The sequence below is a fragment of the Suncus etruscus genome, chromosome 7, assembly GCF_024139225.1.
Source record: "Suncus etruscus isolate mSunEtr1 chromosome 7, mSunEtr1.pri.cur, whole genome shotgun sequence".
Taxonomy (NCBI): Eukaryota; Metazoa; Chordata; class Mammalia; order Eulipotyphla; family Soricidae; genus Suncus; species Suncus etruscus.
Window position 1 is genome coordinate 123,239,119 of NC_064854.1, and position 25,246 is coordinate 123,264,364.

The window sequence follows — 25,246 nt, forward strand, 5'->3', positions numbered from 1 at the left end:
TCAAGTCCTGGCTGCTCAAGTCCAGCATGGTCCTACTTGCAAGGGAAGATGTTCCCCATGATGAACACACCTGAACTGTTCAGACAAGCGATTGATCGGAGACAAATCAATCAAACAATTGATTAATTGGAGACCATGATGATCTATCTGTCTGTTGCATGATTCCAGAGAAAAGGGGGCAAAGGCAGGGCCCCAACTCCAGGACCAGACACAAGTTTATTGGGCTCATTAACTTTAGCCAAGTGTCCAAGACAAGCCTCCCCTTGCCCAGCTCGCCCCATTCGCCCCCTTGGAGCTCGGCGGCCTGGTTCCAGCTCAGCCCCCCTGGAGAAGCCCAGGTCCCCACCCTCGGCCTTACGAGCTCCGGGCGCCTCGCGTCCAGCCAATCAGAGCCGGACTTCACGGGGAGTCCCGCCCTCTGAGTGGCCACGCCCCATCCTGCCAAGGGTGGGGGCGTGGCTTAGATAAACCACGCCCCGCCCACACGCATTTCCTCCTATCACGGCCTCGTATCATATAGGCCACGCCCATGACACGCCCACTACCCCGCCCAGCCGTCGGTGCGCGGCTGCCTGGAAGGCGCCGCCCGGTAGACGCTCGGAACTGCCGACCCGGGCGCTTGGCGTGGAGGGTCGGCGGCGGGAGCGGAGCGAGTGGGTCGGGCGGGCCAGAGCCCAGCCGAGCCGAGCCGAGCCGAGCCGAGCCGAGCCGAGCCGAGCCGGGCCGGGCCGGGCCGGGGGCCGTGTCGGGGCCGGGGGGCGGCCGGTCGGGCCGGCAGGGCGGCGGCGATGGGCTGCACCGTGAGCGCCGAGGACAAGGCGGCGGCCGAACGCTCCAAGATGATCGACAAGAACCTGCGCGAAGACGGCGAGAAGGCGGCGCGGGAGGTGAAGTTGCTGCTGCTGGGTGAGGCCGCGCCCTTCCTCGGACGGACGGGGACCCCCACCCCACCCCACCCCGCTCCGAGTCCCCAACATCTTCGCATGAAGAAGGTTTGGGACCCCCAAGTTCTGCTAGGATCTCCCCGAGTCCTCCACATCTTCAGATGGAAAAGGTCTTGGACCCCCAAGTTCTGCTGGGACACCCCCGAGTCCCCAACATCTTCAGATGAAAAAGGGTTTGGACCCTCAAATTCTGCTAGGATTTCCCCTAGTCCCCAACATCTTCAGATGAAGAGTTTGGATTCCCCCCCCCAAAAAAAAAAGTTCTGCTGGGATACCCTCACCCTCCTCCTTCTTCCTCCTCCTGAGCCTGGCCGGGAACCCCCAATTTACTTTTTAGAAAACTCTGATCCAGAGCAGAGACCACCCCCCAACATAACCCAGACCTGAACCCCAGCCTTGAACCAGCAGCCAACTGCCATAGCCCCCCTGTATGGCATCTGCCCTACAAGCAGACCAACCTCATAGGACCCCCCTCCCCAAAACCCTTTACCTGGTTTTGCCCCTCCATCCCCAGACCTCACCCCCAATTCCAGCATCACCACCTGTTTCCTCCATTCAGTCCCCTGCCTGGTCCTCCCGAACCCCTTCTCTCTTTGCTCTGGGTTCCATCCCTAAGTCGACCCACACCTGTGCCCCTTACCCCAGGGAGTTTTTAGTGGGCAGCCTCCAGCTGGAATGCCTTGAGTCCCAAGAGATCTCCTACCTGCTGCTTCTAGCCCATCAGGCCTCTCTGCAAGCTTCACCCCAAAGACCCCGGTGGCCCCCCAGCTAGACCGGCCTTCCCAGCATCTCCACCCCGCCTGAACTGCCTGGCCCTGGTGGCTGGGCTAGGAGGAGGGCCAGAGCTGGACTGAGGCCCCACCGGTGCTTTGGGAGGGGGCCAAATTCTGCAGGCTGAATGCTCCCCCATTTCTTAGCCAGGTCCTCACCCATTCAAGGGACATCTGGGGGGGAGCAGGAGGGAGTGTGGAGGACCTGGGGGTACAGCTCCTTCAAAGCCGGGGAAGATGGTGGATGCTCCAGGGGTGGGGGAAGTGGAAGTGGCAGTGGTAAGCCGACATATTGCCCAGCGGGCGGGTGGCAGATGACGGGGACTCCTGCTTCCTGCACCCCTGGGGGGGGTGGCTTGGCCTTCAGGAGTGGGTCTGCCTAGGATCTGGTTGGATCTTACATTCCAGGCAGGGAAAGTGATGAACCAGCTGGAAGAGGAGTTGATGAGGGGGCCCCCCCGCAGGGGTGGGCAACAGAATTGGACTTTTGCAAAGATTTTTACTGTGGGTCTCCTCAGCCTCCTCCTGCAAGCAGGTGTTCTGGGCGGCAGCCTGATATAAAGGGGTTCCAGACCTGGGGGGGGGGGTGATGAGGGAGGACCTCGCAGCAGCATTAGTGGCTGGATAGTATAGGTGGGGGGTGTGGCCCCTCAGTCCCACAGCTGCAATGTGTAGGGGTCCACATCTGGGAGGGGTCCACAATCTGGAAGAGTGAAGCCTCTCCCGCTGGGCCCAGGGCCCAGGGTCACTGTGCCTTCCTCCTGGGCCTATCTGTTGACTGTCCCCCCTGGGGGCCTGGCCTCGGGGACACAGCCCCGGAGATTTCAAAATGGCATCCGCTTCTCTGCTGCTGCGGGAGGAAGAGAAGGGGCGGGAAGGGGCGGCGGCCCAGCCTCCCGGGCTGTTTTGCGTTGGGCGATTGCCTCTTCCTGTCTCCGCTGCGAGTGCGGCTGCGGCCCTGAGTGGGTGTCTCCCCAGAATGCCCGCTCCTGCCACTGACACCGACCAGGCCTGGGGAGGGTGCTTCCTTTCTTCCATCCCCAGTTGCCTGGTCTGGGGTCTCTAGCCAGCCCCTCACCATCCTTGAATGCAGTCACTGTGGCCGCCAGGAGGATGAGGGGTTGAAGGCTTAAAACTGGGGTGCTTGAGGGCACAGGGCAACAGCCTGGGGCATGCAGGGTTCTACGCCCTTCAGCATGTTCTCTATCTTCTATCTGGCCCAGGAGACCACCCCAGCATCCTGCTCCCCTGACTTGGTGTCGTCTGTAAAATGGGTTTACTGGATGGGGGCCAGAGAGTTCCTGGAGGCTCCTACTGGGAGTGGGGGGGTGGAGGTCAGCCCCCCCTGGACTGGGAGAGCAAGCTCTGCAGCCAGTCTGCTATGTATTGCCAGCTCTTTTCCATAGCAAGGTGTTAGGGAGTGATGGGGGAGACCTGGGGCAGATTCACAGCGCTGGGCACCCCTCCCACGTAGCGGGGAAGGACTCTGGCCAGACAACGGGACTCTGGCTGGGCAAGTGCCAGCCAGAACCTCTCCGCCAGAACCACGCCTGCTGCCCCACCCGCATACTGGCTCCTTCCCCGTTGCCAGCCAGCCAGCCAGCAGCCAGGGACAGTCGCTGTCACTGGGACAGAGGCAGATGTAGCCCGTGATGATGTGTCTGGGGGTCCCCATGATCTGGGTGCGGGGAAGGAGTAGCTGCTGACCAGGGGCCTCTGGGAATGCTCCCTACTCTGACCCAGTTAACCCCCAAGTGGAATTCGGACTAGGGACCCAGTACTTAGGGGAATGGAAGCCCTTGTGAGAGCCAGAGGGGGCCGTGTCTCTGACATGGAGGGGCTTTTGTGGGATTCTGCAAAACAGTGTGAGGACATCTGTCTGTTGGCTTCTGAATCCTCGGGGACACTTGTCTGTAGGACTTACTCTGCAGTCGTTGTTCCCTTAGCGTGCGTGCTCTTCCTGTTTCCGCCTCGCTCCTACCTGATAAACAATCAGGTTCCAGACTGCTCAGGAACCTTCCTTGACACGACCTTCACCACCCCTCTAGAGGCTGGTGAAGCCCCTCTTCTGCCTCCAGGTGCCACCACTTCTCAAGTGGGTATTGGTTGCAGATGTCTTCTTCCAATTTTAGTGTATGTGCTGCCGAAGCGAGCACAAGTTGCAGATGTCTTCTAAGACTGGCTGCAGGCAGGGGCTTTGCTTTGATCTACTCATTTTTTTTTTTTGTTTTTGGTTTTTGGGCCACACCTGGTGGTGCTCAGGGGTTACTCCTGGCTGTCCGCTCAGAAATAGCTCCTGGCAGGCACCGGGGACCATATAGGACACCGGGATTCGAACCAACCACCTTTGGTCCTGGATCCGCTGCTTGCAAGGCAAAAGCCGCTGTGCTATCTCTCCGGGCCCTAATCTACTCATTTCTAAGCCTTCTGTGCTGGCACCTTTGTTGGTGTTTGTTTTCTGCGTATTGAGTGAAGAACTGCCACCTTGATGCTGGCCATGGGTGGATAGTTGCATAAGGTGGTCGGTCTGCATGGACACCGCTGCAGCCCGGCAGAACGTAGAGGTGGGCATTGCCTCTGGTCAGCTGATGCCCCAACATTGGGGCAGATACTCGAAGAGATTCTTCAGGCCATTTCCTCCTGGTCTCATCATGGAGCTCTGGCATTTCTTATTCATTTCTTGTGAAACTCTTGAGGGTCTATAGACTTTGTAGGCACTGCAGCCAGTGGGCCAGGAGGGCTTCTTGAAATGCTGCCAAAGCTTCACATTTTTACCTTCACTGCAGGCTGTCTGATGCCTGCCACAGATCCAGCCTGTGGCTTATCCTGCTCCACTAAGGCCTGTCCAGCAGTTGTGGCTATGCTGTCCCACAGCCCAGAATGGTGTCGTGAGCATTCCTGGCCCAGCCAGTAGAGACTGGACATCTGAGGGCTCAATTTTGGTTTGCTCAAAGAAAAAAACGAGTTTTGTGGTCTCCATCTAGCTTTGTCTCTAGCAAAGCCCTGGGATACCATAGGCGCCTATTAAGTGTGTATGGGAAGGACAGAACTGAAATGATGGAGCACCAACGGGCAAAAACTAGGATAAGTAATTCTGGGACGCCTATTGGGCCCTTGTCTAGATGGACTGAATGGGCAGGGCTTGCTGGGATCTGGTTGGGAAATAATTGGGGAAGTGCCTGAGGTAGGGGATATTCCTCTCAAAAGAATTCACAGGCCACAGGGGATGGAGACTTTAATTCTGCAGTGGGTGCTGAGCTAGGAAAGCACTTGGGGGGGTGTTTCCTACAGATGGGGTTTCAAAGCAGCGCAGAGTAAATCCTGGCCTGAGCCACAGGTGTCATGAATGAGGCTTACCCCAGCAGATGCTTCTAACAGGACAGAGACCTCTGGGGGAGAGACTGCCTGGGCCTTGTGGAGTCACTGGGGAATCCCTCCCGTGCCCTCAGACAGCTGCTCCAACAAACAAAGTGGGGAGGCTTGGGACCAGCTGGATTGATTGATTGATGGATGGGCTGCCTTGGGGAACCTTAGGCCCAACCTCTGGGGGGGTGAAGCACCATCCCACCTTGCTGGGGGTGCAGGGGTGGGCTTGCGGCAGGGCCCTGAGCACCAGGTGGACCGACTGGTCGCCTGCCAGCCTCCTCCCTCCTCCCTCTTCCCTGCCAGCGCCTGGGCTGGAGCTCATTAGCACTTGAATGGGGGGCGGGGCGGTCCAGGGGAGAGTCTCTTCTTCCCACCCCTCCCCCAGACCGGCGAGGCTTTTGTCTTCTCTGGCCTGGCCAGCCTGGAGGAGCTGGGTTGGGAGCCGTTTCTGACCCCCCAGCCCGCATCCTGCTTGCATCCTGCTTGTGTTGGGCATGTTGATGCAATTAACTTGAGAAATGTTCCTGCTAAGGGCCCCAGCTAGCCTGGGTCCACTGAAGAAGGGCCCTTTCTGAACTGGGAGATGGGTAGCTCTCTGCTAGGGCACCTGTGAAAGGAAGTGACCTTGGAGCCTGACAGAGAGAGAAAGAGAGAAGAGAGAGACCCTCAGACGTAGGGCAAAGCAGGTGGCATGGAGAAGAGGGGCCTAGCCTGGGTTTGGATTGTAGCATCGGCTGCTAGATGGGGCTGGCAGGGTGAGGGAGAGCACCTGTAGCTACCCATTGAGTAGTGATGGGGTTGCCTGGGGGTTGGGGGACCCCCCCTCCCTGATTGGACTCAGTGAGGTTCCTGGGCCTCTAGCACAGGACGAACACTTGGCAAAACAGCTCAGTTGCACGCCGCACAGCACACATCAGTTCTGAACGCTTTGTACTCCATCTCAGGGCCTGGATGTATCTTTTGGTCATTATCTCTTAAAAAAAACACACACCCATTCTCTCTCTCTCTCTCTCTCTCTCTCTCTCTCTCTCTCTCTCTCTCTTTCTCTCTCTCTCTCTCTCTTTCTCTCTCTCTCTTTCTCTCTCTCTCTCTCCCTCCCTCTCTCCCTCTCTCTCTCTCTCTCTCTCTCTCTCTGCCCCTCTCTTCCTCTCTCTCTCTCTCTCTCTCCCTCCCTCTCCTCACCATGGCTCAAACCCAAGGCCTCACACACATGCAAAGCACGCGCTCTACCACTGAGTTACTTCCTGGGCCCCATTATTTATTTTGCTTTTCTGGGCCACTCTCAGTGCTCCCAAGACCATGTGGTACCAGGGATGAACCTAAAGCTTGGGCATGCAATTTGAGGGGAGGGTGTTCGGGTCACATCCAATAGTGTATGGAGCTTGGAGCTTCTAGCTCTGTGCTCAGGCATTTCTTGCAGTTCTTGGGAACCATCTACAGTGTTGGGGATTGAACCAGGATCAGCTGCATGTGAGGATAGTGCCTGAATTCCTGTGCTGTGTCTCTGGTCCCTGAATCCTTTTTTTTGTTTTTCAAGGAAAGGTGGGAAAAGGTTTGTCATACAAAACTCGTCATACAAGTTCTTAGCCATTGAGGATTGGAGAGATAGCATAGTGGGTAGAGGGGGTAGAGCATTTGCCTTACATGCAGCCAACTGGGGTTTAATCCCTGGCATCCTACATGATCCCCTGAGCACTTCTAAGAGTGATTTCTGAGCACAGAGCCAGGAATATACCCTGAGCACTGCTGGGTGTGCCCCCCAAACCAAACAAACAAAAACAAAACAAAGCCCAAGTTCTTAGACATTGAACCATACCACACCCCAATCTGGCTCTGAACCTCTTTTTCCCTGCCACACCCAGTGATGCACCTAGCAATCTTTCCTGATGTGTTCAGGGAGCCATATGGGATGCCAGGGGTTGAATCCAGGTTGGCTTTGTGCAAGGCAAACACCCTACCTACAGTAATAGCTCTCTGGTCTGAGCTCCAGAGTCTCATTCTGCCATCCTGAACCCTTTAGGGGCTGCTGGAGAGCCAGGATGGGCAGGTGAGGGTCTTGGGTGGAATCGTGCCAGTTTTTCAGGGATCTTGGGGCCGGAAGTTCAACCCAGAATGTTAGGGGGTCACTGACAAGAGCCCTGCCTGAGAAAACTCCTCAAGGTGTCAGGGGAAGGCAGAGGACACGGCCCCTAGACATGACTCTGAGACCTAATGTTTTTAGGTAGCCCCTCCCACCATCACAAGTACAGGGTAGGGGCACCTCTGCCCAGCTTCACCTGGCCCAGTATTTTTATTCTTTTTTTTTTTTTTTTTTTTGAGGGGGCCACACCTGGTAATGCTCAGGGGTTACTCCTGGTTTTGCACTCATAAATTGCTCCTGGTTTGGGGACCATATGGGATGCCGGGGATCAAACCACAATTCGTCCTAGGTTAGCTGTGCGTGCAAGGCAAATGCTCTACCACTTGTGCACTGCTCTGGCCCTGATATTTTTATTCTTTTTTTTTTTTTTTGGTATTTGGGTCATACCCGGCAGCGCTCAGGGGTTACTCCTGACTTTATGCTCAGAAATTGCTCCTGGCAGGCTCAGGGGACCATATGGGATGCCTGGATTCGAACCACCATCCTTCTGGTTCTTTTGCATGCAAGGCAAACGCTTTATCTCCCTGCTACCTCTCTCCATGCTATTTCTTTGGCCCCATATTTTTATTCTTAACTAATCTCCAGCCCCATCCTCAGCCATCCTGCCTCTGGGGTCTGGGACTGGCTGGTTTAGGAGAAAGAACAGAGCATTTACTGGGTTGGCCTACCTGCCCTGCCGTGCTGGCCCTGCTGGAGCAACCCAAGTGCAACCTGTAGGCTCCTGGCAGGGTTCGAGGTGGTGGGGGGGGGGAACAGGCTACTCCATCCTCCCAAGGTGCAGCTGGGGTGTCAGTAGGCAGCAGATGGGAGGAGGGGCCTTGAAGTGTTCGTGGCAGGGCTGGGCCTCTCGGGGAAGTGGTGTCCACACCAAAGGAAAAGGAGGAAGCAGCTGGAGGAGGAGGAGCTCAAAAGAGGAAGAAAGCAAAGGGCCACTCCTCTTCTGCCAGGGTGGTGGCTGTGAACCCTGTTCAGAAGTCTCTAGAAGGTGAAACTCACCTGCAGACTTATCTGCGTCACCCCAGGGGCAGCCTCACTGACCAGTAATTTTTCTCTGTCCTGCCCAGCCAACCCTGGCCCTAGGCCCCAGGCCCCAGTGGCGGCTCCCAGAAGGATTCCAACCCCTTCATTGTCTACAGGAAGTCCTGGCTGGGAGAGGGACACCAGTGGGAGGGCTCGCAGGAAAGCAGAGACTGTTCCTGAGCGGCCATTGCCCTCCAAAGCCGGAAGGCCGGCAGCGGCAGGCGGGGATGAATGCCCGGAAATGGAGCAGCAGGTCCAGGATTAGGTCACTCTGGGTTTCCTCTGTTTAGGGCTGGTCAGAGAGGACCGTGGCCCAGCCTGCAGATTTGCTCTGCTACTACCTACGGCGCCAGGGATGTCTTCTCCTGGCTTTAGTTTTCCCTCTGGTAAAAGCAATAACTGTCTGAGTGCACAAGAGGCCCATATTCTGCCCCCCCCAACATCATCTGGTTTTCCGAACTCTGCCAGGAGAGAGCCCCCAAATAGTACAGAGCCCAGAATAGCCCCTGAGCACTGCCAGTGATGGCCCCCCCAAACAGCATCTGTTTCCAATTGAGCCAGGGCTAAATTCTCATGGCTGGTCTCAGGGAGGCTGAGACTGATGGGAAAATTGCAATTGCACCCCGAAATGATTTACCCAGTGGAGAAACTGAGATGTGATGCAGACTGATTTGGAGTGCTCACTAACTGCGGCAGGTCTGCAAGACTTGGTGGGTCAGGACAGGCGGAGGCTGTGGAGGTATTGGAAGACCCTTTTGTCTTGGGGTGGGGTGTCTTGGGGTCTTCCTCAGTTCCTGTTGGGGACTGGAAAAGGGCTCTGCCCTGGCCCTGGAGATACACATCACATCTCTTTGCTGTAGTCTTTTCCCTGCTCAAAGCCAAAAGTCTGTGGAGTGTTCATGAGGCGACCTCGCCTGTTACGTGCAGCTGCCCTCGTTTTTTTTTTGGGCCACACTCAGGGGTGCTCAGGGGTTACTCCTGGCTCTGTGCTCAGAAATTGCCCCTGGCAGTCTCAGGGGACCATATGGGATGCTGGGGATCGGACTTGGGTCAGTCCCGGTTGGCTGTGTGCAAGGCAAATGTCCTGCTGTTGTGCTATTGTTCTGGCCCCTGCCCCTGTTTTAGTTTCCCACCTTCCTCGTGTCCTCTTGCCCCTCTCAGTTGCTCTCAGGTTGAGGTCAGGCTATTTCTTTCCCGACCCGACACTGGTTCCTCTCATCCTGGATTTAGGAGAACTGAACCCGCAGTCCAGGATGCTGGAGACGCAGACATTATGCGAATCTGAGTTTTTTCCAGCAGGCAGGGCCTCTAAGTCTGAGTATAGTGGCCCTGTGGAGCCATCTGTCCTCCTTGGAAGTTTTCTGGGCACCTGCTCTGTGTGGTCAGGTCAGAGGGACCTCAGGAGCCTAAATGAGAATTTGGAGGATGATAACAGAGCCATGCAGGTAGCTCAGGGCTGTGAGGTTAGGCTCACAATAGGGACTGGCAACCCCTGGGCAATCCCCACCCTGACTTTTAGTAACCTTTTCCCACTTGGTGCCCAGTCCTGGTATCTGTGGGATGCTCTGATTCTCAGCATAGACCCATGGGCCCTAGCGAGCACAAGCTGCCAGCTGGTCTGGATGCCAAGGTGCTTGGGGGTATATGAGGGATCCTGCTAGGCCCGGCCTTTGACTTGGTGCATTTCAAGACTGGGAAACTGAGTTCCAGATTCATCAGAAGTGGGGGTTGGGGGGTGTTCGAAGTCTTAGAACGCAGCAAATAAATTCCGTAACCAAAGGGCACAGTTGCATAGGAGGAAGGCTGTGCCTTGGCACCTGGGGTAAGCTAGCCTGGAAGGTGGGATTGTGGCCCAAAGAGCCAAGAGTGAGCCCAGCTCAGCGCCTTCCAGTCCCTTCCAGGCGGGCTTTCCTTCTCTGGGGCCTCGGTTTCCCTGGCTCTGGACAGTGGCCAGAGCTGCCCGTCTGCCTGCTGGCATGGAGGGCCCTTGCTGGCACAGAGCTGACTTGGCAGCAGTGGGCAGGCCCTGGTGGCTGGTGCTTCCCCTTGGGTCGTGAGCTGCTGCAACTGAGAGAGCAGAGGCCGGTTGAAGAGAGGTTCCAGTTTTGTTGGGCGTCCAGGAGCAGACCGGGCCCCAGGTGCGTGGGTGTCTTGGTGTCCCTCTGAGATCACTCAGGAGTCTGCTCACACTTGGAGGGAGCACCTGGAGGAAGGAAGAGACGCCGGGGCAGGACTTAGAGACTTTTTGTGTGGCCTCCCGCTCCCTCCTGTTCCATTGTTCACTTGTATGCAGTCTCTTCCCATGTCCCAGACTCGCCAGGCTCCGTGTGGGGTAAGGGATGAGGGTCCAGTCCTGCCCCCCAGCTGCTGCATTTGAGACTGCTTTACTGGAACAAACGCCTTGCGCCACAGCCCAGCCCCTACCGCTGTGTCTAGCTACAGGGCTCCCCCTGGTGGCCTCCAGATCTAGGCCCAGAGGCTGCAAGGGAGAAGCCGCTTTGGGCCCCCCCCCAATCCCTCCCAGCCTCTAACTGGTTTGTGACGTGGCATCTTCCTGGGGTGGGCTTCCCGGGCTCATCCCCACCTTCTCTCCTCTGCTCCCCGGGGGGCAGGCAGGATTGGTGGCCGGGGCGGGCCTGGTCCTGTGGGTTTGAGCTGGGCTGCCGCCCAAGTCTGTCCGTGCTCCCCACCACCGCTGCTTCTCATCAGTGGGGCTGGGGCCTGCCACGTCAGCTGGCTGCTCTTCCTTCCTGGCCCCACATGTTCAGGGGGGAGCCCACCAGCCTGGGAATCTTTGCAGGGAGGCCTTGCCCACAGCCTGCTGCCCGGCCCTCTTTTGACAGCTGACAGCTAGGCAGCAGCTCTGCAGCAGAGCTCCAGGCTGTCCCGGCACCCAGTGTGTGGAAGGGAAATTGGAACCAAACACTGGCACAAAACACTGAGCCGCTCTGACTTGGGCCTGGTCAGCCCAGTTTAACAGGGAAGTGCCTCCGTTTAGTCAGATGGAGCAAACGCCGGTCTCTGCCCCTCTCTGCATTGTATCTGCAGCCTCATCCTCACCTCCCGGCAAGAGGACCACAGCAAGCTGCAAATCATGGTGGGCTGCAGGAAATGAGGGGCATGCGCACATTGTAAACTCCCCAAAGGGTCTAAAGAAGCAATAGTGACTTTGATTTTGTTTTGGTTAGGTTTTATTTTGGGGCCACATCTGGCAGTGCTCAGGCATTACTCCTGGCTCTGTGCTCAGAAATTGCACCTGGCTTGCTTGGGGGACCATGTGGGATGCCCAGGATCAAACCTGGGTCAGCCACAGGTCAGCCATACCCGCTGTGCAATCACTCCAGCCCCAAGATTTTTTGTTTGTTTTTGGGCCACACCTGGTACGCTCAGGAGTTACACCTGGCTATGCACTCACAAATTACTCCTGGTTTGGGGGACCGTATGGGATACCAGGAATCGAACCTAGGTCCATCCTGGGTCAGCCATGTGCAAGGCAAATGCTCCAGCCCCTGGCCCAACGATTATTTTTATTTATTTGCTTGTTTGTTTGTTTGTTTGTTTTGGCTTTTGGGCCACACTCAGTGGCAGTCAGGGGTTACTTCTGCATTTGCACTCAGGAATCACTTCAGGCTAGGCTCAGGGAACTGTAAGGAATGCTGAGGATCGAATCTCCAGCGGTGCCCATGTACTATACTATCATTCTGGCCCCAATACTGATTTTGGTCAGAGTGCTTACCCTACCTGTGCCTGAAACTGCAGGAAGAAGTTGGTGTTGACTCCTCAGCCTCTCCCTGAGGAGGAGAGAATGGGGTGTCCTGTTTCACAGGTGAAGTGCCAGAGCAGGCTCAGGAAGGATGAAGGTTGGCACCTGGTCTTGGATGCCTGGGTCCAAGCACTCAAAGCTCAGTGTGGCCTCTGCAGAGGAACTACTGAGGCCCAGAGTGTCGTAGAAAGCCATGTCCCTGAGGTTGAGGGCCCAGGAAGGGCGGAGAGCAGTGGAGGGGCCTGCTCTGCCATTGCAGTCTGCTCAGGCTAGTTGGTACCCTGCTATTCCTCTCTCTTGGATCATGCTGAGCCCCAGGAGTGGGAACAGATGTTCAGTTGAATAGCTACTTGCTTGCCAGGGCCATGAACTACAGAGGCCTCTTCCTTGGTGGGGAATAGCTAGGCTCTGGGGATCCCCTGTTGGGTCCCTTTGGTATCTCTCAGTTGGAGTTGGGGTGGCCTCTGCATGCAGGAGAGTCAGGCACAGTAACCCCCCACTGTCAGCATCTTGGCACTGATTCTGAACTGGGAGGAGGGATGTCCTAGGGGCTAAGTGCAAGGGAACCTGAGCTAAGCAGCAGCCTGATGCTCAGGAGTTGTTCCTGGCTCTGCATTCTGAGATCACTCCTTGTGGTGCTTGGGAGACTGGGATGTTGGGAATCAAACCCAGATTGGCTGTTTGCAAGGCAAACACATTATCCACTATACTAACTCTTTGGTCCCTGAAGTGGGCCCTTTGAGCAGAGCATGATCCAGAGTAAGGAGCACTCCAGAAATAGGGATAGCCCCCCCATCTACTACCCTCTGATTTGCCAGGTACCTGCCTTATGTCTGTCAAATGTGGTGCCACCGTGAGATGCAGAGGGATTTGGTGTCATTATCCCAAGGCTGGGCAGGGTCACCAAATGGCTTTTGGTATCTACCAAAAAAATGATTGGCCAGCTGGACAGAGACAGAGTGGACCAATCAGGGGCCGGAGCAATAGCACAACAGTAGGACATTTGCCTTGCACACAGCCAACCAAGGATGGACCCAGGTTCGATTCCTGGCATCCCATATGGTCCCCCGAGCCTGCCAGGAATGATTTCTGAGTTTAGAGCCTGGAGTAACCCCTGAGCTCTGCCAGGTGTGACCCCAAAACCAAATAAATAAAAAAAAGTGGACCAGTCAGCTGGATAGAGATCCAGAGTCCCTAAATCTTAGAGTCCTGTGTGTCAGTTTTGGTCTCCCCTACCTACACTTCCTGTGCCTACACCTACATTGGGAAAGCCAATCAATCCCCTCAGAACACCAGCAAATTTCTATCCTTGTTGGTTTAGATTTTATGTTTTTTATTTGTTTTTATGGTCCATACCCAGCAGCACTTACTCCTGGCTCATTCAGTGATCACTTTGGCAGGGCTCTCGGGGGACCATATGTAGTATTGGGGATCAATCTCAGGTTGGCTGCATGTAAGCCAAGTGCCTCCACCCTGTACTATTTATTGCTCCACCCTCCTTTACACCTTCAGCCTCTGATCTGTGGGTGCCTTCTGGGATGGAGGGCACTGAGGCCTGGGGGCAGAAAGGCATGGAAGTCACTGCAGCCTTGGGGCGAGCCTGCACTGTGGCTGTCTCCAAGAACATGTCTTGCTAGCTGTGACCTTCCAAGATCCTCTTCTTATGACCCCCCTCTGAGATGAAGGTGTCAGTGGGGACCCTGCCACAATCCATTGCCCAAGATGTGCTACCCAAATAAACCTGTGACTCACCTATCACCTTCCTCAAGCCTATCCAGTGCCTGCCGATCTGTGCTCCTTCTGCCCCCTAAGTTCTCCCACTCTGGGCAACTGGGTGCTTTACTGAAAACACAACCCTTCTCAGAGGGGACTTCCCACCCCTCTGAGGGCCACAGCTGTGCCTGTTTCTCTTAGGCAAATGTGGGCCTGCAGTGGGTGGAGCGATCCAGGGCAGATCTGGTGTATCCTGCAGACTGGGTCATCGTGTGTTGAGACTCAGGCCTTGAACCTGAGGCAGTGGTGGGGCTTGGTCCCCTCACTGGAGCTGCTCTGAAATGGGGGTTCAAGTGATTAATTAGAGCACCCTGATCTCAGCTCACAACCCTGCCAGAGAAACTTTATTCTTGCTTGATCATGTTGGTGAGCCTTTGGGCTCTGAGTGGTTTGGTTTTGTTTTTGTTTGGGATCTAACCCGGGTCAGCCGTGTGCAAGGCAAATAAATACCTTACCTGCTGTACTATCACTTCGGCTCCCTGCTGCTGCTTATTTTGGGGGCCAGACAGAGAAGACCTACACTCGGCAGTGCTCGGGCTAATCCTGGCTCTTTGTTCAGGAATTATTCCTGGAGGTGCTCAGGGGACCATATGAGGTACTGGGGATTGAAGCCGGGTTGGTTGTGTACAAGGCAAGCACTCTACCTGCTGTACAATTGCTCCAGTCCCAATTTTATTTTATTTTTTCTTACTGTTTTTGGGGGCTTCCCGAGCACAACATTCACATTTTCAGGGTCACTCCTTGCAATATTCAGTCAAGTGTACATGTGGGTCATTGCCAGGACCAGGCAGTGCAATAATGTTTGGGCCCAGTAAAACTAGGGTGGGGTGGGTGTGAGGTGGGGATAGGGGCTGATAAAGGCTGAACTGAACTTGGGTCCTGATACACAGGGTATGTGCCTTATCCCTGAGAGATTCTTGCCAGGAGAGTATTGGGCTGGGATATGTATACTAAAGAATCTTGAGTTCAGTTTGAAGCACTACACCGGGGGGTGGGGGAACCCTAAAAGACTACTGGGTGTGGCCCCCTCTGAATTATCTGTTGTGGTTTTTTGATTTTTTTTTTTCTTTTGGGCCACACCCGGCAGTGCTCAGGGGTTACTCCTGGCCCTGCCCTCAGAAATTGCTCCTGGCAGGCTCTGGGGACCATATGGGGTGCCGGGAATCGAATTGGGGTCCTTCCTATGTTAGCCACCTGCAAGGCAAACACTATACCACTGTGCGATTGCTCTGGCCTTCTGAATTATCTGGTTTTATTCCCTCACCCTCCCTGCTTCAATGTGGATATTGTGGCGATGGGGTTCCTGCACATGCCTGGCCATCGTGTGCCAGGGCTCACACATCAAGCTGCATAGCTGGCTCATGTGATCATCAGGCCCACACTTTGAGTTTGTGAGACACTCTAGCCATGGTCGTGGTACTTACCAGGGATTGTACCCCTTTCTGTTTCTCTCATATCTGAATATAGTGGAAATGGCTTGTGGTGCCAGAGAGTGTAGTGGAAGCCTCATACCCCAGTCCCAAAGGATTGGGGAATGTGGATCTAGAAGCAAAGCTGACACAGGAAATAATCTACACAAGGTTAGGGAGATAACACAGGCTCAGGAACTTCCACCACAAGCTTTCTGCAAGCAGACGAAAGGTACCGGCAGGCAGGCAGGCTAGCTCTGGGACCGAAACCGGAAGAAGTCTCTGACCTGAGGTCTTTATTGGGAAGAGTAGGGCCACCCTCATGGGGTGGAGAAATGATTGGGGTAGAGGGCCAATCCAGAGGCACTTTCTGCTCATGAGGGACAAGCACAAGCAAAAAAAGAATTGTCCTGAATAGTGTAAGAACCCAATTACTCCAACAATAGATCTCTGACAGAGCTGTCAGCTCCTTGCTTGGTACATGTGGGACACCAGGGATTTGAACTTGGGACCACTTACTGCAGAGCAGGTATTCTTTTTTTTGTTTGTTTGTTTTTTGTTTTTGTTTTTTTTGTTTTTGGATCACAACTGGCAGCACTCAGAGGTTACTCCTGGCTCTACGCTCAGGAATTGCCCTTGGCAGGCATGGGGGACTCTATGGGATGCCAGGATTCGAACCACTGTCCTTCTGCATGCAAGGCAAATACCTTACCTTCATGCTATCTCTCCGGCCCCAGAGCAGATAGGTATTCTAAGCCCCAGTGCTGCTCCTATAGGCCTGGGAATACGCTTGTTTGGATCCATCACAGCATCATTTGGTGTCTGGACCACATTTTTGTTTGTTTTATTTATGGCCACACCTGACTGCACTCAGAATTACTCCTGGCAGACTCGGGGAACCATATGGGATGCCTGGGGTTAAATCTGGGTCATTAGTGTGTAAGGCAAATGCCCTCCCTGCTAGACCATCGCTCTGGCCCCCAACCACATTTTGACAATATTTAGGGAGCACAGTTAATGTAGTCCTGTATGTTCCTTTGCTCTTCTGAATTCTGTCTGGAATCATGGACCTACACTCGACTTTTCTACATCCAATGTCCCCAGTCCTAAAGGGAGCAGAAGTCCTTTCATTTTGGGGATGTCAGGAGAGCACGGTAGGACACCCAAGAGAAAAGCAGGTGGGGCTCTTAGGTCAGAGCAGAGAAGCTTAGAATATGCACATTCCTGCTGGGCCTGGTCTAGAGTAGGGTCTAGAGCTAGACCCTGGCCAGAACAGCCAGAGGAACAGTCTAGCCCAGCCCTGTGGTAGCTCCTGACAGGCTCAGAGAACCATATGGATGCCAGGGATCAACTCTGGCCAGTCCAGCCCTGCAGTGGGAAAGGTGCTGGCCCACAGTAGCGAGCCTCTTGTGGAGCACCTCTGGCAGGACTGGCTGCAAGTCTCCTTGCAGGGGACCATGGTGGGCAGTGGCACGTGTGGGAAGCGAAGGCCTGGGGAGAGCCTTCTGGGTTGCACTGCACCCTGAGGGCTGCGTCCCATCAGCCCCACCAACATGGCTCCCCTGCCTCTTGGGCCTGATGACCTTCGTGTTGCTGCTGGGAATCCACTGGGAAGGGGACTTGGGTCTCACGGGCTCCCCAAGATGGGCCTGTCCTAATAACTGTCTTTGCCCTCTGTTCCAGGCGCTGGGGAGTCAGGGAAGAGCACCATTGTCAAGCAGATGAAGTAAGTGCTATGGGGGCAGAGCCGGACCGTCCCCATTCTCATCTCCTACCTATGGGCCTGTACTGTCCCTGTCCGAATCTGGACCGGGCCCTTCCCAGAGGTGCTTGATCCCAGGGCAGGTCCCGTGGGATGGGTCAGTTGCCTGCTCTCTGCAGGAGGTCGCTGTAGGTACTAATAGCCTCAGTCAGGCTAGGGCCCTGTGCCTTGTGCTCCCTAACCCTTGACCCCTGGTGGCTAGGATCATCCATGAGGACGGCTATTCAGAGGAGGAATGTCGGCAGTACCGGGCAGTCGTCTACAGCAACACCATCCAGTCCATCATGGCCATCGTCAAAGCCATGGGCAATCTGCAAATTGACTTTGCTGACTCCTCCCGTACGGTAGGTGCTCCCTCCTTCTCCCCTCTGTCCATTTCCACTCCCTAAGAACAGATCCTGGGAATGCTCCCCCAATTTTGGACACCTACTTGATGGGTGCTATTCGGCCTGCCTGACGGGACCCCGTTCTGTTCTGCCCAGGACGACGCCAGGCAGCTGTTTGCTCTGTCGTGCACAGCCGAGGAGCAGGGCTTGCTCCCAGAGGACCTGTCCGGCGTCATCCGGAGACTCTGGGCTGATCATGGTGTACAGGCCTGTTTTGGCCGCTCCCGGGAGTACCAGCTCAATGACTCCGCCGCCTAGTGAGTACCATGAAGGCTGAGCCAGGCAGGGTGGGGTGGGGTGGGGGTGCCTGGTGTTGAAGGGCCTAGAGTCAGGCAGGGCAGCCTAGAGAACACCTCCTCTATAGGCCAGGGACCCCATCATTCTTAGGGACACTCATAGCACTGACAAGCAGGGCAGGCGAATCTCTCAGCAGGACTCCCTGGGGTGTTAGGGCTCACATGGAATAGGGGTTTAGGCCACAGATGGGACGGGGTTCCAGGCAGAGGTACAGCATACTCAGAATCCTAGGATTCCACAGTGGACTGGCCAGCTGAGAAGGGTAAGACGGTTGTCACTCCAGACCTGGCTGGAGGGGCTGGAGCAATAGCACAGTGGTAAGGCATTTGCCTTGCATGTGGCCAACACAGGACAGACCTCAGTTCGAATGCCGGCATCCCATGTGGTCCCCAAGCCTGCTGGGAGCGACTTCTGAGTGCCGCCGGGTGTGGCCCAAAAACCAAAAAAAAAAAAAAAAACCAAAACGGGGGACCAGAGATGGCATGGAGTTAGGGCACTTGCCTTGCATGCAGAAGGACAGTTGTTAGAATCCCAGCATCTCATAGGGTACCCTGAGCCTGCCGGGGGTGATTTCTGAGTATAGAGCCAGGAGTAACCCCTGAGCGCTGCCGTGTGTGACCCAAAACAAAACGAAACAAACAAAACAACAACAACAAAAAAACAGACCTGGCTGGCTGGAGCTGGGCCCAGTTTGAGCCACAACACAACTGGCAAATCAGTCTGCAAGGATCCCCAGAAGCCCAGCCCACAGAGGTAAAGCTCCAGACGCTAAGCCTGTGGTGGGGTGCTGCTCAGTGCTAGGTGCTAGGTGCTAGGTGACTGGACCAGGCTGGAGGGTGATACTAATGACTATAGAAATCTGTGCAAATTCTCAGGCCTGGAGGCCACCGAGAGGATGCAGTTCCTTCACACTCCATTCCCTGCCTCTTCTGCCAAACCTTTCCACACTGTCCATCACATTCTGTGCCTTCCCTGGCGTGTGAGCAGTTTCAGAGCCCCACTCCAAACCCCTGCACAGCCTCTCCCTTCTTGTAGGGGCCTCCAGGGGGTGGAGGAGCAGCTCTAGGTCAAGTTTCAGCACTGCCCCTCCCAGAGATTGGGGAAATTTGGCCCAGCAGAGCTTGTGAGTCCTAACAGCCAGTACCACCCCAATGCCGGGCACATGCAAGGGTGAGATATAGCCATGCTCCAGGCTCCTCCCACTCCTGCCCCTCTTGTCTTTCCTCCCCACGAGTTGGGCATCCGTTTTGTGCTCAGCACTGTCACCTGTTACATATCTGAGCAGTGGACAGGGACCACGTTCTCCCTCAGAGCTCACTATGATAAGATCACAGGTTGGAGTGTAGAGAGGCCACACCTCAGGGAGCAGGGGTCCTCCCAATCCCCCAAGACTGCCTGGGGCAGCAGTAAGCTCTGTTGGGGAGAGGAGGTGTGGAGCCCACCACAGTGCCTGGAGGCTGGAGGCCTGTGGTAGGGGCGTGCCGTGGCCTGCAGGTCATAGCACATGCGTCATGGTTCCCCATGGCCCTTCCTGTTTTTCTGTTCTGTCCCTGTGTCTCTGAGGTCATTTCCCTTTGGCCCAACTGCGAGTGGGAGCCAAGGGCTAGCCCAACAGTCCTCCTTAGGAACAAGTCAGCTCATTGTACAATGGCTCGGGGCCTGTCTCCAGTTCCAGGGTAGTAGGGAAACTGAGGCAAGGACAGAACTAGTCCTCTGGCAGGGGTGGCATTGAAATTAATTAAGTGGGTGCCAGAGATATAATACAGCAGTAGGGCATTTGCCTCGCACACAACTGATTCAGGACAAACTGGTTCAAATCCCAGCATTCCATATGGTCCCCCGAGCCTGCCAATAATAACCCCGAGCACCGCTGGGTGTGACCCAAAAACCAAAAAACAAAAATTTTTTTTTTTAATTTTTAATTGGGGGGCCCGGAGAGATAGTACAGTGGCATTTGCCCTGCAAGCAGCCGATCCAGGACCAAAGGTGGTTGGTTCGAATCCCGGTGTCCTATATGGTCCCCTGTGCCTGCCAGGAGCTATTTCTGAGCAGACAGCCAGGAGTAACCCCTGAGCAACGCTGGGTGTGGCCCCCAAAAAAAAACAAAACAAACAAACAAAAATTTTTAATTGGGCCCGGACAGATAGCATGGAGGTAAGGCATTTGCCTTTTATGCAGAAGGACGGTGGTTCCAATCCTGGCATCCCATATGGTCCCCTGTGCCTGCTAGGGGCGATTTCTGAGCGTAGAGCCAGGAGGAACCCCTGAGCACCTCCCGGTGTGACCCAAAAACAAAACAAACAGACAAAATTTAATTAAGTGAACTGACAATGAGGAGGAACCCCCTCGGACTTCTGCCAAACAGGTGCCCCTGCTTTCCCTCTAAGGAGCCCAAATTTTAGTGTGTACTGGACAGAAGGCCTAGAGGGCCTGCAGGCCTCAACACATCCTGCGCCCCATCATGGGACATGAGGGACTTGGTAGGCTCTCTACGGGCTCTCTGCAGCAGAGTTGTAATTGCACCTATGGCAGTTGCGTATCCCCTGCCCGCCACAGCTGCACCACTGCCACTGGATCTCTCATCAGAGGCAGGGAAGAGAGAGTGAGTTCAAATCTCTATCCTTGGCAAGGGACTAATGCAGGTGTGGCTTCACCTGAGAAGTGAAGGAATAGGAGGGAAAGCGGCCCAGGTATGGAGACCTGGCCGCTCCACCTGACCCCTGGGCCCACCACCCTCACCCCCAGCTACCTGAACGACCTGGAGCGAATCGCACAGAGCGACTACATCCCCACCCAGCAGGATGTACTGCGGACCCGTGTCAAGACCACGGGCATCGTGGAGACGCACTTCACCTTCAAGGATCTCCATTTCAAGTAAGGGTGACTGCGAAGGAGGCCAGCAAGCACCAGCCTTGGGGGCTAGCGGGGTGTTGACTCATTCGGGCTCGCTAAAGTCGGTTGGGGAGTGACTAGTACAGAACTCCCCAAAGAATAGTAGTGAGAGGAGGTTGGAGCGATAACACAGCAGTAGGGCATTTGCCTTGCACGCAGACACACACCCCGGGATGGATCTGGGTTCAATCCCCGGTATCCCATATGGTCCCCAAACCTGCCATGAGCGATTTCTGAGCACAGAGCCAGGAGTGACCCTTGAGCGCCGACGAGTGTGACACCCCCCCCCCCCCAAAAAAAAAAGAACCTAAAACAATGGTGAGAATCAAGGGTGGGCCTGAGTGGCCTCTGTCCTCAGTGGGGCCCCGTCTCTGAACTCCCGTCTCTGGAGCTAAGGGGCCCCATGTCCGCAGGATGTTTGATGTGGGTGGGCAGCGGTCAGAGCGGAAGAAGTGGATCCACTGCTTCGAAGGAGTCACAGCCATCATCTTCTGCGTAGCCCTGAGCGCCTATGACCTGGTGCTTGCTGAGGACGAGGAGATGGTGAGCGGCCGAGAGACCACGGGCGAGGGCCGGGGTGGGCGGGCATGCTGGCTGGCACTGACTGTATCCCTTCCGCCCAGAATCGAATGCACGAAAGCATGAAGCTCTTTGACAGCATTTGCAACAATAAATGGTTCACGGACACATCCATCATCCTCTTCCTCAACAAGAAGGACCTGTTCGAGGAGAAGATCACCCACAGCCCCCTGACCATCTGCTTCCCTGAGTACACAGGTGCGGTGAGCTACCTGTTACGGGGGTCACTGTGGGCACCCCCTGCTGGACAGAGGGTAACCCTGGCACCTTTTCCTGGTTGGGGCTGGAAGCACCACCCCTTTCCTTTCCTGTGCTCTGGCAGTCTGCTCCAACAAGTCTCGATGCCCGTGTGGGGTGGGGCCACCTGTCCCCTTCACCCCCGAAGCATCAACTCTCTGTCCCTACAGGGGCCAGCAAGTACGAGGAGGCTGCCAGTTACATCCAGAGTAAGTTTGAGGACCTGAACAAGCGCAAGGACACCAAGGAGATCTACACGCATTTCACGTGCGCCACTGACACCAAGAACGTGCAGTTCGTGTTCGATGCCGTCACTGATGTCATCATCAAGAACAACCTGAAGGACTGTGGCCTCTTCTGAGGACCAGGGGGGCCTGGCAGGAAGGTGAGCCTGAGCGAGCCTGAGGACCTGGGGGTAGTACAGAGTGGGAGGGACTCCAAGCCTAGCGCAGGGCAGAGCCTGGAAGTACCTGTGGAACTCAGACACCCATTTAAAGCAGGAGGGTAGAATTCAGGCCCGACCGGAGAGATAGCACAGTGGCGTTTGCCTTGCAAGCAGCCAATCCAGGACCAAAGGTGGTTGGTTCGAATCCCGGTGTCCCATATGGTCCCCCGGGCCTGCCAGGAGCTATTTCTGAGCAGACAGCCAGGAGTAACCCCTGAGCACTGCCGGGTGTGGCCCAAAAACCAAAAAAAAAAAAAAAAAAAAAAAATTCAGGGCTGGACAGCATTGAAGGGTACTGGGAGGCTCCATTCTGCTGCGACAGCAGATGTGCCAGGCCAGACCCTGAGGCAACTATCAAACTATCCTAGCCCACCTTGGAGAACCCCCCCCCAATGTCCCTCCTCCCCCTTCCCTCCCTTCCTCTTCCTTTTTTTTTTGGGGGGGGGCACACCCAGTAACGCTCAGGAGTTACTCCTGGCTGGAGAGAGAACACAGCGGTGGGCCGGGCGGTGGCGCTGGAGGTAAGGTGCCTGCCTTGCCTGCGCTAGCCTAGGACGGACCTCGGTTCGATCCCCCGGCGTCCCATATGGTCCCCCAAGAAGCCAGGAGCAACTTCTGAGCGCATAGCCTGGAGTAACCCCTGAGCGTCACAGGGTGTGGCCCAAAAACCAAAAAAAAAAAAAAAAAAAAAAAGAACACAGCGGTAAGGTGTTTGCCTTGCAAGAAGCTAATCCAGGACAAATGGTGGTTCGAATTCTAGCATCCCATATGGTCCCCCGAGCCTGCCAGGAGTGACACCTGAGCGCTGCTAGGTGTGACCCAAAAAACAAAAACAAATGAACAAAAAAAGTCACTCCTGGCTTGGGGGACCATATGGGACACCAGGAGATCGAACCGTAGTCCGTCCTAGGTCAGCCACATGCAAGGCAAATGCCCTGCCACTATACTGCTCCGGCCCACCCTCCCTTCCTCTTCTCTCCCTTTCTTCTCCTCTTTTCTTCTGCCCCCTCCATCTTCCCTCCCTCCCCACAAGCCTTTGATTTAAGAAGGCTGTCTGTCTCCCACCTCCTGAGGGCTGTAGACTGAAGCTGTCCCTCCATCCTTGGGGAGCGGAGGGACTCTGCCAAGACCACTGACTGCCTCCCTGACACAGCCAGCCCTTCTCCAGGATGCCATGGTGTTTGTTTAGGGCAGCTGGAGGAGAGACCCTCTCCCCTGGTTCTTGTTCTCTCCACCCACAGCCTGACATGTTCCTGTCTCCCCCTTTAGGGCCAACGCCGACTCTGCTCCCCCCAGCCCCTGAGGAACATGAGGCCAAGAGGACCACGTTCCCCGCCTGTGCCCCAGCCGCTTCTCTCTCCCCTGCCCCCCCCCTGTTCTTGACTCCCCTCGCCCCCACCTCCTTCCGCTGCAGGTCTTGGGGAGGTCATCACAGGTCTCCCTTTTCAAGGCCTTCCCTCCTCCTCCTCCTCCTCATGGGTGCTGGGCATGACCGTTGGTCCCTTCCGGTGTTTCACCATCGTCGTGTTTAGCCAAGTCTCTGACGGGGCACCAACTTCTCCAGCCTGGGACCCCTGACTTCACCCAACACCAGCCCCTGACCAGCCCAAGTCCTAATGTTTACAGGGGCCTCCTCCCCACCATCCCTCACAGCCTCCCGGAGGCCCCAAAGGATAAAGCACAAGAAACGTGTAATGCCAGATTCTGCTACACCTCCCCTTAGCTTTTAAAACAAAACAAGACAGTTACAAAAACTACCGCAGATGAAGGAACTTTTTAGAGATCAGCTATTTAGTGCTCGCTTTGGCAGCACATATAGAGATCAGCTATTTAAAACTCAAATTTGACCAGCACCCCCCGCCCCATTCAGTGAATCTGTGCCTTGAGTGTTTTTGCGTGTTTACACCCATCCCTCCTCTGCCTGCCCTCTGTGTGGGCCGACAGCCCGCCTGTCCTCCACAGAACTGGCTTCCAAGGGCTGTTCCAGACAACTGCCAATGTCACCACCGATGGTCCCCGTTCTAGCAAACCTCCGTGTAGCTCCTTAGTGCTAACCTAACCTAGGAATCACCGCTGCCTGCTGAGGGGCCTTCCCCCTCCTGCCCTCCCTCAAGGCCCAGATCCTCAGCATTGAACACTTCCTTGCTTTTTTCACGTTTTATGGAATTGTTCACTTGGTTTGAGATAATAAAACGGTAGAAAAAATATGTTCCACGTTTTCACCCAGAGACAGAGACCCACGTCCAGGGCTGTCAGAGTGCTCCTGATCCTTGTGGAGGCCCAGAGGTTTGGGGTGATATGCATGGCTCTCCCAGTGGCACACAGACCCTGTCCTCAGGGCCCCATTTTTCTGCTTTGACTAGTCTTTGACTTGGGGCCACACCTAGCAACAGGAGTTACTCCTGGCATTGCTTGGGGTGTGGGCATATGGTGCCAGAGATCAAACCTGTGTCGGGTGCGTGCAAAGTTAGTTACTGCCCTAATCCTCTAGACTCTCTGGTTCCTGACTAGCTTACTTTACCTATCGGTTCCTTGTCCTCCCATGCATCTGAAATCTGGACCCAGGGTGACTAGGGCAGAGAAAATGATCAGCCCTGAGGCCAAGACCACACGGCCTCTTGCACACATTCCACCTGCACTTCCGTCACACACACACACATTTTCCCAATTTAGGATCCTTTTCAGAACCCCTGTTCAGAGGCCAGAACACACACACACACACACACTTTCCCAATTTAAGATCCTTTTCAGAACCCCTGAAAGACACACACATACACACACACACACAATTTTCCCAATTTAGGATCCTTTTCAGAACCCCTGTTCAGAGGCCAGTGAGTAAGGTACTTGCTCAGTGATGACCCAGTTGGATTCGCGGGTGATGCGTGGTCACACGCACGCACGCACACACACACACACACACACCCCTACCTTTTCCCAAGTTCAGAGGCCAGAAAGATAGTCCAGTGGGTAAGGCACTTGCTCCGTGATTCATGGTCTCTGGAGTGCAGAGCCGGGTGTGGCCCGAAAACAAACCAAGAAGACCCAGAAATGTCTGGGTAGGGTGGAAAGCAGCCTCGGGGTGGGTGGAGGGATGTATTCTCTTGAGGGCACATCACGGCCTCAGAGGGTTCCCCCAGTTGCACACATGAATAGAAGGGGAGCAGGGGCAGGCAGAGAGGGACAGTGGGGAGAGTTGAGTCTTGGAGGAAGAAAGCACACCGCTGAGAAAGGGACTGAAGTACTGATCGAGGCCAGGGGTGCTTGCAGGTGGGTCCTGAGCCCCAAGCAAGGCTGGCACCCGGGGTGGCAGGGCTGGGCACTTCTGTCTCTGGCCGGCAGGAGGCACCGCAGGCCCGGCCCAACCCGGCCGGGCACGGAGGCTGACGTCAGCGGGTCCCGAGCAGCCGAGGGGCACAAAGGCGGCTTTGTGGGGCGACCGGACAAAGCCATCAGGGCCCGG

General features: G+C 55.5%; 1 protein-coding gene across 1 annotated transcript; it reads left to right on the top strand.

The window, feature by feature from the left end:
- The first annotated feature begins 721 nt into the window (after positions 1-721).
- On the top strand, positions 722-23,527 carry GNAI2 (G protein subunit alpha i2). Its single transcript, XM_049777389.1, has 9 exons — positions 722-906; positions 16,869-16,911; positions 17,150-17,291; positions 17,430-17,590; positions 20,376-20,504; positions 20,936-21,065; positions 21,146-21,299; positions 21,509-21,723; positions 23,053-23,527. Exons 1-8 carry the CDS (start codon positions 789-791, stop codon positions 21,697-21,699), a joined length of 1,068 nt encoding a protein of 355 aa, XP_049633346.1. The 5' UTR covers positions 722-788; the 3' UTR covers positions 21,700-21,723; positions 23,053-23,527.
- The last annotated feature ends 1,719 nt before the right edge of the window (positions 23,528-25,246 follow it).